Genomic DNA, 12,594 nt, shown 5'->3' on the forward strand with positions numbered 1-12,594 from the left:
AGTTCAGCGTTCCTAGTCCTGTAAGAGAGTAAACTCTTTTTAGTCTGCCTTTAATCTTCTGCTATGGTCATTCACTAGAAAACATGTTTGGATCTCTTGCCAGCTGCGTCTTTTAAATTATTTCTGCTGTTATCTGTTAACTTGCTCTTGTCAATCAGTAGCACCAGTTTTCTGTCTGTCCCCCTAACACTATGTTTGTATTTCAGGGAGCTGATTCACTTGCTCGTTCACCTTTCTGAAGCTCTCCATGAAGCAGAACTAAAACTCATACTGGTCATCCCTCCTGCAGTTGCAGCAGGGTGAGTATTCCTATTTAAATAGCAGGTTCCAGATGAGAAATGCTTGCCTGTTACGCAGTAAAATCAAAGCTTTGTTTGTAGCTATGCTGCTTAAATGAAAAAAATAGTTTGAGGTAGTCATGTCTTCATGCATGTTGCACTGTGGAGTCTTAGTAACTACATGTGATTGTGTATAACTTAGAACTTTTGATACGAAAATAACTTGTGAAAGGACCTCCTATTGTGGTGTTAACCCATAATGTCTGGTAAGAACTTCCAGCAGAAGAGCAAAGCAATTGTGGAGCTTAATGACTTGTTGCCAAGGAGTGAAAAGGATATCATAAAAGTAGCATATAAAAAGCTTTCTGAGCCTCTGGGCACAATTTCAGCAATGATAGATTATGCTTGTTCTTGAAGCAAGAAAGGCAGAGCTACAGGAAGGAATTATATCTGTATGTTGTTAAGTCAATCTGTATGTGCTGTGTTTTTTCTAAAATTATTTGTTTTGACTTGGTAATTCATATGTACCAAAAATGCATTTAGTAAGAGGATACTATTTAGAATTGTTAATTATTCTGCTTATTTGTGCAGTGATTTGAATCTGATATATATGCCAGTTGATAAGCTGCTTCTGGTTCAATAACAGTAAGGAATTCTTATCTTTCAATATTTATAGCGGATATTTACTTCCTAAGTTATATTTGCTCGGGGACAAAGAAATCCACCACCAACAAAAACTGGAAAGTGAGAATGTAGTTTCAGTATATGTGAAAGGAATTTGGATCTTTTTTATAGTTTTGCATTTTTAATAAAAGATTCTACATTGTCTTTGAGACATATGATAAAACAGTGATTCTTCCACTCTGTATATCTCTAGTACTATTGTACTACTTTTTCTGAAAGCCAGTGGATCTGCAGTATTTCTATGTTTCAGGAGATTGATCGTGTGAAACACTGAAGGATGAGACTATCAGTGATTATACCCACGTAAGAGTGAGGAGATAGAACTGAAGCCATTTCGGTGGAGGGTGATTCAGAAGATTAGCAGAGTAATAGAACTGTAGTGCTGTCATTTCAAATTGAAGTCTGGGCAATGCTAATGCTATAAAGCTTTAATAGCAGGAGTTTTGCCAATATCCATCTCCCAGCAGAACTATCTGGTAACATTTGGTCACCTTTGAGTACCCTTTCAGGTGAAAAGCTGCCTGGCATCTTTGCATTGTGAGCATAGCTATCTGTTGTCCTACTGTGTACAAGTGTTCATGATACACAATAGTGTTACAAGGATATACTGCAAGGAATACATCATCTCTTACAGAGAGCTGTGCTAACAGGGGTTATCTTATCTCATAAACTGTCAGATTCTAAATCTTTGTATTCCCATCTCCCTTTCCTTGGCCCTCGAAGTCAATGAGTGCCCCTGTTACACTGTAGATAGGCCAAATGTTGAAGTTAAGCATATGGCATGGCCTCTTACTCTGGGTAAGGTACTCCAAGTAACTATAATTGTTTAAGATAGGCTTTTTACTTGTTTAAGGTGAGGACTTCTGTCATGCAGGACAGCAGTGACAAAGCATGACCTGTCGTATAGGATTATGTATGTGGAACAGTCCTCATAAAATAACTCTGTGTGTTCCAAAGGTTTGTACTAACTGCAGAAAAGGTGACTGGTAGGACACGTACTGATCCTATATCACTCTTGTTCCTTATCTCTGAATATAACCTAGTGGAATAGCACCTCCTTGTAACTGTGCAAATGTCTATGGCTTCCTAGGGGTTGACTTCCTGATAATGATAACTAGGGAAGATTTAGAATATTAGCATGGTAAGCAATGAAAGTTTGTGTTGTTGTTGTTGTTTTTTTTTTTTCTTCCCAAATTTCCTTTTTTCTTCAGGCTGTTCAGCAGCTTTGCATCTGCACATGAAAATTCAGAAACACGTGTCAATCTTAAATGGAAAGCCGTTATTATGTATTTTTTTAGGTGAAACTTGTCAGCAAGAGAGAAAATTACAACATCCTCTTTCTTTGTTTTACTGGCTTACAGTCACTACTGCTTTATGGCAGTTCAACAGCAGTTTCAGGATGGTGATGGATAAGCCTCTACATTTCTTGTAGGCTGTTGCAATCTTTCCGAATACGTTCATTTTCAAGGTGCCAAAAAGGCTGAGAAAATGGAATGCCCGAGCAAGCTTGTAAATGCCTTGTATTTTCTGCAACTGGCCTTTTCTTTGCAATGGTCTAGAGAGGTTTTCACAGAGTTCTGTGGGGAGGTCCCGTAGCAAGAGGGAGAAACAAAGCATTTCTGCCTATAAGGATCTGTGCAGAGCTTAAATGCTGCCTGCTAAGAAGATTCAGACAACATGTAGGTGACTAAAAAGCTGCTTCTGTGTTGAGAGCAGTTGGCATCTCCACTCTGTTGTCACCTCAACTGTATGTTAGTGATGTAGCCCTGTCCAAATTGAGTCCTGAATGTAGCATACATACTTTCTGCCTACTTAGTAAGTCCAGAATAATACCCACCTGTAATTTTGTTCTTCAATAGCTGGATGAAATTTGGTTGCAGATTCTTTTCTGTAAAAGCATCTGAGGATTTTTCTTTATTATTTTTCTCTATTGCGTAGTGCAAATGTTTTATACCATTAAAATGAGGTAGTCAATTTAATGCAAAATCCCTTTGCCTCCATGTGTGGCTGGCAATTTTTGCTGGTGTTTTTTTTTTTCTTCTAGACTTAGTGTGGCTTGTTCCTTATTCCTCCCCGTACTCTGTGTTTTCCATGGTCTCCCTATATCAGAATACACAGCCTGTAAACCTGAGGCAGTTCGGTAGACCGTTGCACTCAACTCTTGTGAAGAGTTAAATCCAATTCAGGTGAAGATGAGTCCTGAGACCATACTCCTGTTAGGTCAGTTGAGTATTTACAGGACTGTAGTCCTACACATGGTGCCTCTCCTCTTTATTGTTGCATCATGTAAATCTGGAACCTCTTGTAAGCATCACAGCATAATGAGGGAAGGCTCAATCTGTGGGGAGGTGGCAGAAATTGCAGCATTTACAGAAGATGCTGAGGGATATCAAAAACAAGGGAGCTTCTGATCAGAACTTCCTCATCAGGGTGAGGCATCACACATGTTGCAAGTAATCAGAGCTACTGGGAAGATGTTATTCATTACTACCACAGAAATTTTAAATAGAATTGCTAGCATGGCTGAAAGTAAACCAAAGTGTTATCTCTTGTATTAAATCTTTGCATCACACAGGAATGACTGCAGAACTTAGAAATATAGACGTGGAAGCTAAATCCTGGAAAATGGATCCTTCCTCATGAGATAACCTTTGCAATGTTGGCAGGCCACTGCTACTCAATCTGTTCATTTTTTTGCAGGTTTCTTTAGAAAATTGTGGTGTGGTACAACTTTGCATCACATGGGTGTTCAGTGGTGATAACAGAATACTTTGAGATTCTCTTGCTTCAGTTGAGTCAAAAATAATGAGAAATAACTAGGTTTTATGTCTGTCATTTATTCTAATCTTTCATGCTGCTGTCTTATGATCTACATTTCATCCCAACTGAAGTTCCTTTTTTAAAGCAATTTTCTGTTGCTATTAATTGTAGTCTGTTACAGATAAAGCAAAGGAGAACACTTGAATCATTTTTCTGAAATGCTATATCAATCAGTTCATCACACAAATGCTTTTAAAAATGCTAATACATGCAGTGTTAAAACTTAAGTAATTGCTGTGAACAATGGTGACAATAAGGTGCATCCACTCCTGGTGTTAGGAAGCAAGTGGAGAACAGCACAGACCTTAAGATTATTGTTTATTTTTATAGTGCTGCTACTGGATTCAGTCTTGTGCCCAGAAGGACAGAAGTCTGTTCTATTTAGATGCAGTCACATATGTCTCTACAGTCTAATGTTTTAAATCCATAATAAAGGACTTGAAGCTAGTGTAAGCTCCCTGCATTCACATTTTGTCTTGGTCAGAGTTTGCCTTGTTACAGTAACTGTGAGCACTAGTTAGAAGTGTAACACCACACCCAGGTTTGGACCTTGCATTGCCCTTGCCCCTCCTGCTGCTGTCCTGAATACTGACCTGATAGGGTGTTCACTGTTGCAACAACTTTGTTATTTGAGATTTAGAGCTGCCCTCTTACAGATGGAGCTGGGAATAGCTGTCTGTCAGAGGTACATTTTTTGACATGAAAAAAAAAAAAATATAAAAAAAAAAAATATATATATATATATATAAAATATATATTATATATATATATTAAAAATATATATATATATTTTACATGCCTGCCCTTAAATGGCCTTGATCTATAAAGGAGTAGTAAAGTAGTCTCCTTTTCTTGCCCTGGGAAATAAAACCCATAGTTCATATGAAAGAATTGAAAAGTCTCATTCCTCTAAAACAATTTGTTTCTTTATGCATTCCAAAGGTTTCTGGGATTTGATCATAAACCTTGATTGCTCAGGAGAATAATTAGTCACATTCTTTTAGATTAATACTGTTATATAAACCTTTGGCTTGCATTTATGTCTTCCTAATGCATTAACTACAAGAAACACTTCAACTTACTGGGTAAACAGGTAGTTGAAAGTGCAGCTATCAGTTATGGAAACATCCTAAAATGTACACAATCCATGGATGCTTTAAAGCTTAGAAATCTGTTGGACCTAATGATATCTGCAAACAGAATCCTGATTTTTTTTTTCCTTGCTTTGCTTTTTGGATTGTAGCTCTACTTGAAAATCTTGATTTATAGGATAACAAGGCTTACATTCCATTGTGTATTAAATCCTGTGTCAGCTTCTTTATGTCTTTAAACTCACTTTGGGTTTTAATACTTCCACGCGGTTGAAGTGTCCTTTAATGCATCTTATATCCTTTATTTGTTGGAGTCACTGTAGACTGTTAATCAAAAAGACAGCAAAAGGCATGGAAATAAGTATCATCAAGAATCAAATAATATTTTAGAGTTCAACAGCTGGCAAAGGACTGATAAAGGAGACATGGAATACCCTACCCAGCTGGGATCCTAGCAGCTGAAACATCGTTTCTTTTGTGTTCTACCCTGATTAAAATTTAAAGAGAGCATAGTTAAATGTAAGCAGTTTATTTAAGAATTTGTAATTTATACTTCTTTGATATGCATTAAGATCAAAGCAGTCTGGCAGCAAACTGTCTGAGAACAGACACTTTTAAGAGCTAAAAATACTGGTTTGCTTCAGGAAAAACGGTCTGGAAAATGCATCGCTGTACATGAGATCATTTGTATAATGCAGGGAGGAAATGCTGGGTCATCTGTTTAACTTTTCAGATGTAGCTTTTGCAAACAACTTAAACTAAGAGATCCACTAGCTGAAGGTTGCTTTCATAACCGAAGGATCCCGTAAAGCCTCTGGCTCTTGGTTTGCTTTTGAAATGTTCTGGGCTAAAGGAAAGCCTCACCTGGGGAGGCTGGGTAGAAGCAGACCTTGAATATAACTCTCTAGCATTTTTAATGCATCTTTTTATGATGTTGTCTTAAGACAGATGCACTGACCTAATGAAAAGGTGGGAATGTATGGGGAGGCAGAAATCTTGCTAGCAAGCTTTGCTGTCCCGGAGAATGCATGTGGAGCTACCTTGCTGGCAAACATGAAATAAGATAGTTAGCACTTCCATCCACCTGATGTCCAGGAACTGTATGATTTTCCCACAGACGTAAGTGACTGCAAGGGAGAAACAGTAGGAGACAAAGCTGTCATCTTAAGTGTGTGCGTGTTATGCAGTGACTCTCCTTTGGGATGGGAGACTTGTGGTTGTGCGTGTCTGAGAAGAGGTGCTAGGGCTGTTGTGTTATGTAAATGGTTGCTAGTGCAGATGGTTTGCTGAAGGCTTCCAGCCTGTCTTTCAACAGATTGCCTCAAAATGTTAGACAGTGTTATTGCTTTGAGCATGCATGGATGCAGATGCATGTAGAAACTCTGTGAGTACCGGATCTAAAACAGCAGTGGGTGGCCAGGCATGTTCTGCTTGTTGGTCACCAAATAACTGGTGATGTTGGGTAGCTCTCTTTGTGCTGACTAATCCTGTGCTTGGTAAAATTCTTGGCTTAAATATGTGGTTCTAAATGTGTTTTTATATATATATATATATATATATATATATATGTATGTATGTATGTATATATATATATATACATATATATATATATAAATACATACACACACACACACATATATATATACACATATATATATATACATACTATATATTGTTTTTCTAGTGAAGGAATCAATTCAGTGATTTTAATGCAGAAACTACAGTGGCAAAAGCTGGATGTGGATGTTTTTATTACTTGTATCACAAGCCTCTTTTCAAATGGAGTAGCTGTGCTGGAGTAAACTACTTTTATGCTCTGTTCTGGTTTGGTAGTGGTACTAGTCTTTTCTGTTCACTTTTTTGCTTTGTGTTTGTTACGGTGTTGTTTTTTGTTGTTTTGTTTAAATTAGGAGTCAGCCTTTAAAAAGCGCATAGATGTAGGTATCAACTTCTGTTAAATTTGCTGTTAAAAAGGCAAATGGAACTTGGTTGTACCTTAACTAGGTGCATTTCTGGCATTTATAGTTTATTACAGACGTTCCACATGGCATAACAGTTGAGGATCAGGTTTGAAGGCACTAAGTCATTAAAAAAATGTTATTTAGACTAAACACTGTGTTAAGTAACTCCATATTTACAGATGGGTTGTTAGTGATCGCTTTTCTCGGAATTTTATTTTCCCCTGAAGTAGAATCCTTTGTACAAAGTAGCAATAAAAAAATGGCATTGGTTGCATCACTAACTTCATAATATAACACTGCTTTTTACTAGCATATTGATGCTTAGGATATGTAACAAGCAACTTATGGCCTACATGATTGATATCCTTTTTCAATACCTGTCTTTAGGTTATAGGGCAGTAGCTGCTCCAAGAATAGCAGATGATTCTTTCTCTCTTAAAGTTCTAAGGAATTGTAAGTCAGAAGGAGTAAAATCTGATGTAAACACATGAAATACCTTAAACGATAATATACCGTTATGAGTGTTTCTTTCTCTTCGAAGAGAGTTTGCCATTACAGGTAAAAAGCCTGTTAGAATAGTGATTGCTGCTTTTGTTTGGTTTTGGAGTTTGGTATGCACTTTAATCATGATTGATACATGGAATTCAATTTTAAAAATGGATTGATTCAGTTGTTAAGAAACTTCAAGTAACACAAGGCAGCTTTATGCTTCATTAATTTTACAAAATCTAGCATGATAATGCTTGAAGTATATGAGACCCCGATCCTTGGTTTAAGTAATAGCATACAAAATAGCTGTTCTTACCCGTGTCATAGTAAAATGCTTACTAGTACAGACCAGAGGTAATTGAGCAGTATGTCCTTACAGGACATGGTATTTGGGTTATTGGCAAGAACGTAGCACATTGTGAACAAGATATTGAGGCTATCGCTGCCCTTATGAAATTCTCAAAAATGCTACTACAGGTAAATTGCATGTGGTCTAGCAAGAATGAATTATCTCCTGGCCAGTTTCTGATAGTGTCTGTCAAAGTAATATTTAAATTAAAACCAAGCGTGTTCGTCTATGATAATGGGTACAATTAACCTCACAGTTTCACGTCTCTCAGAAGAACTGAGAAGCATTAGTGCATATAAGGTGTGTTTCCTCATCTCTTAAGCAAAGGATCTCAGTATGAATTTGACATTAAGTGCCCAGCTTTCTTAAAAGAGTCTGCTCTGCAGATGTGTGACTGTCAGGCTGTGATGACATTTCAGAGGGGACCCATGAGCAGATCTTGCATGCACTAAATAAGCTGAAGTCTGTTTAACGTTTTATTGAGTCAGATTTCTAGACGTGGATCGTTCTTTTCTGGACTCTACTAAATTTCCTATGTCTTCCTTAACATAGGGTTCCCCAAACACTAGATTTGAATAATATGTTGAAATTATTTCAAGGTGTGGTCCTTAGATTTTCCTGGCAGAAATGTGTCCGTGTGCTATAGAACAGAACACTTAGGACTGCACGGATCACTTGTGTAGCTTATGCCTTACAAACCTATTACTTCCTGGATATATTGGACCTGTTGTACATGCAGTATAAAATCAGTCTTTGCTGGTCTTGTGGCTACTTATCCAGGTTGCTGGACTTCTGTAAAATCTGGGCCAAAGAATTGTTAGGGAAGTGTATGTCATGTGAAAGTCACCTAAGACATTTTCCTAAGATGGTGTGGCAGGTAGATTTGGCTTAACTTTGTAGAATGTACAAGATTGTTTTAAAAAAATATATAAACAAACAACAACGCAGAAAAAACTTAATGGAATATGATCAGATCTTGAGGTTATTTCAGAAACAGAAATTGGAATTGAATTGGAAGAGGATCAGAATTTCAAAATGCTGAGTCTACGCTGCTGTTTGTGGGGAAAGCAACACGCAACGTTTTTGATATTGAGATATGGTTGGCATTGAGCTTTCAGGGTGCCAAAAAGTAATTAGTCTGCACTTCTCAGTGCTGGGAGGTCTCATGGCAGACTGTCTGGGGTAATATTTATAGGAAGATTTGGAAAAATGGGAGCGCTTAGAGAAAAGTAAGAAAAACAGCTGAAAATAGGTAATGCCTCCTATGACAAAAATTTGAAGGACTGTGTTTCATATATTAAAAAGAGCAAAAAGTGTCAGGAGACGTAAGTCTTCAAGTATGTCAACAGGGGTTGTTTAAGTGACTGATAAATAGGTCTTTCTGTCAGCATGGAAGAAAAGGATTAAAAATGCTCTTAGTTTGATAATGAAGAAGTCTTAAGCTGAATACTAGAAAAATAATAACATTGTATGGCAAAGTGCTGTAGAAACACCTAGGAAAATTTTGGTATGTACTTTTTGAAGACTTCTTTGTCTTTTTAAAACTTCCTACTAAAGTTTCAGGTAAACCAGAAATCTAGATAGTTTGTTTTGTTTTGTTGTTTGTTTGTTTTGGTTATGTTTGGAAAAGGGTCACAGAAAAGGAATGGAGGGAGCTGAAGACATGGAAGTCAGGTTTTGGCATTCTGTTCTTAGATTGAGACTTGTAGGCTTGCTGTTAGTCTCAGTGATTTAAAATACCAGACAAACATTTCCAAAATAATGTCTAAAGTGCTGAAGAGGCTCATACTGTTAAATTTATAGCCTGATGTGAGTCTTCATGACTTGTCTAAAATTGACAAAACATACCTTTGACAAAGCGTTCTGTAGCAGATACTGTGGCTGTTTTCTCCCTGTTCTGAGCAGTTTGCCACATCTGTATGTGAAGCACAGAATCTCAGTGTTTTTCTGCTTCCCATCCATTCTCAGCTAAGTGCAATTCTGTCCCCACCATCATTTTTAACTGCTGCCTCTTACTGTGGTTGATCTCTTTTGACTGGAAGAAGTTGGAAATCAAAGTACTTTTTCAAGCAGTCTGAAGTCTTAAAATCTGATAACAGATTTGGATTACACTGAGGCTATGTCTTCTTCACACTATGTTTTTAAAAGCAATTGGAAGCTGCTTGCAGAGGGTATTTTTGTTTTACATATGCATTATGATACTAGAGGCTTTGAGGAAAAAAAAAAAAAGAAAGTATCTCAAGCCATTACTTTATTACTGTTTTTAGACTAGAAAGATTATAAAACCTTGATAGTGCTTTAATGTGATTCAGCAATTTTCCTCTTTTCTGCCTTAAAGTGCTGTTTTTTTTTTTTTTTTTTTTTTTTTTTTTAAGGCATCAAATAGAATGTGTTTTATGTTCAAATATTCTGTAGTATTTTTTTGGTAATCTTCATTGTAGTTGTTACAGGAACAAGTCTGACATTCCTGAAAAAGGTCAGGAGGAATGTTCTGTACCAGTTCTGATTCTTTTTTTTAATAGTGATAGAGGAGGGCAGGTGGGACTGGTTATAAATTCCTATATTTTTGACGTGGAAAAACTAGCTGTCTCTGGTAACTTTGGAACAGCAGTCCTCATGCACTGAAAAATATGGTTTGTGATGGTGAGTTATTCATGAGTTATTCATATATGGAATTAGCCTAAGCATCTTTTTGGACATTCTGGGTGATGGGCGTGGAAGGCAGCTAATACAGATTACCATCCTATTCAGTTTCATGCTGTTTAGGCATGATTATTCCAAGTTAAATAGTAATTAGGGCAAGTATTTCATCTTTTCCTAAAGACGCTTATTTGAAATTCTCCCAGAACTGTATGAGGATGGAAAGGTTACAGTTCACTGAACCTTCAGGAAGGAAGAAATTCTATTTCCAGAAAAATAAGATGTTAAAAATGGTTCTTCTGATGGAGTGGGAAGTAAAGAAAGAACCTTTCTGGAGAAGCTGGAAGTTTTATCTAGCTTCTCTAGTGTTTATGTGGTGATGTTTATGCAGCAGAGTGTCTTCCTTTAGGGCACTAGTTGTCTGACTGTTCAGAATAAGTGAATGTTTGTTTTTCAGCTGTGGTAATCAGGTGTCACTTAGACCTCACTGCAAGTTTTATGGATCAAAATCCACCTTTATATAAGGGGGAGTCTTTGAATTGTTCTGTATTTATGGTGTAAGCAAGGTGTGTAACAATGGATTTGGGGGAGGGAGAGCTACCTGCATCTTGAGATGATTTATTTTCAAAATATTGTTGCTCAATTTCAAATTATTGCTACCTTTGCTGTGCTGAACTTGGTACAATCTCTGAAGAAAATGCTCAAAAAAATACAGGAAGAAAATGCTCAAACAGTACACGTGTTCCCAGAGCTTTAACTGAAGGCCAGACAATTGAATTGAAGAAAGTCACTTAAGCAGCCAGAACCAGAGGTGGCTGGAAACTAGGATTTCCAATTTGTGCCAAAATATTCAGGTTCTTCGGTCTACTGGTCTATAATGCTGTTTTAGTACCTGTTTTAAAGAGCTTGCACAACACTTCTGTACTGTGCAACAATCTTGCTCATAGCTTCGTACTTGCAAGTGAAACATGTGCAGTTGAATCTGTAGTTAAGCATGCTTTTCATTTTCCACTTTTTTATATTCTAGGCTTTGGAAAGAACACTGTAAAGCTGCTTCAGTCTTGGCAAATAATCCATATCAAATTGTTTGTCTTTATTGGCTTCATGAGATGCACAGCAGTAGTGCAGCTGCTTTCATTTGAAAGCCACAGGAACCTGAACCTCTCTTCTATCTTCAAATATTTGAACATAATGTGTGCTCCTCATTCAAAATACAGCAAGCATCCCTAACTTTGGATGTTCATATTTGAATATGTAAGAGTAGAAGAACCTATAGTCTCTCTCTTTGTTAGTCAAAGCTTCTTTAAGTACACGGTGTCAGTATTTTCCACCTCTAAACTTCCACTTGTGTAAAATAAAGATTTTAGCCATTCAGTTAATTCTTTATTGTCTGTTTAATGAAATAAAATAAAAACATCACCAAAAAAAAAAAAAGCACATTACAGAGGTACCTTAAAGAGCTTCAGCATTTTCTTTCCAAAGCTGCTATACCAAAATTACCAGAAGGTATTCAGTCGTCATTACTGCTATTCAGAATTTTTCAGGTAGCAGTGGAAATCAGCATAGTTGTGCTACCCTGCATCTTTTGAAAGGTTGTCAGCAAGATGGAGAACTTGTTCCTTTCTTTTACTTTGTGCTACTTTTCTACTTTCCTACAGGTCTACGTGCATGCTGTGCTGGAAAATGGAAAGGGTACATGATAGAAAATGGTCTGTTGCCCTTGTAGTTGCCCAGCTCAGTGGATGTCCCAATGAACCAGTGTTTTGCCTGTGTGATAAAGGCAATAGGTATTTTAGTCTCTTAAAAGTTGATTACGGATGGGCACTTCTAATTATTGAAAGAATTTAGTTTTCACCAAAAGTATCATCTTTAAAAGTTGCTGAAGATTCAGTTAGTTGCCTTGCCATGACTTTGTGTATACCGAGAGATGTGTTGGTGGGTTCACTATTCCAGTACATGCACTTTTTTCCTTACAAGCATTGCTAGCAAGTAGTAAGTCTGATGTAGCATAAAATTACCCCATTGTTTATCATATGATAATCTATGGTAAACAAATGCAGTTCAGTTATGAACAGCTTCTAAGATATCTTTGTTCTGGAGTGAAATAAGAACAGACACTTAGTTTTAACACCATTCACAGGCAGGACTGTGGGTCAGAATGTAAATTCTTGAAATTTTGATAAGTAAACAATATCAGGGATCAAAACAGCAGAAAACCCCTTTCTAGATTGGGGTGGAGTTTTAAATAAACCAGTTATTTCAAATAACAGCATGTTAGAAAA

At 37.0% G+C, this 12,594-nt stretch overlaps 1 protein-coding gene across 5 annotated transcripts in view; it reads left to right on the forward strand.

The window, feature by feature from the left end:
- The window catches only part of CHID1 (chitinase domain containing 1), a 106,444-nt gene that overhangs the window by 23,859 nt on the left and 69,991 nt on the right, over positions 1–12,594 (forward strand). For all 5 annotated transcript variants that reach the window (XM_084521093.1, XM_084521095.1, XM_084521091.1 and 2 more), the window contains one exon: positions 207–299. In XM_084521093.1, coding sequence (XP_084377219.1) covers positions 207–299 — 93 coding nt within the window. The remainder of the gene's footprint in view (positions 1–206; positions 300–12,594) is intronic.

The sequence above is a fragment of the Aythya ferina genome, assembly GCF_964211825.1.
Source record: "Aythya ferina genome assembly, chromosome: 5".
NCBI classification, from domain to species: Eukaryota; Metazoa; Chordata; class Aves; order Anseriformes; family Anatidae; genus Aythya; species Aythya ferina.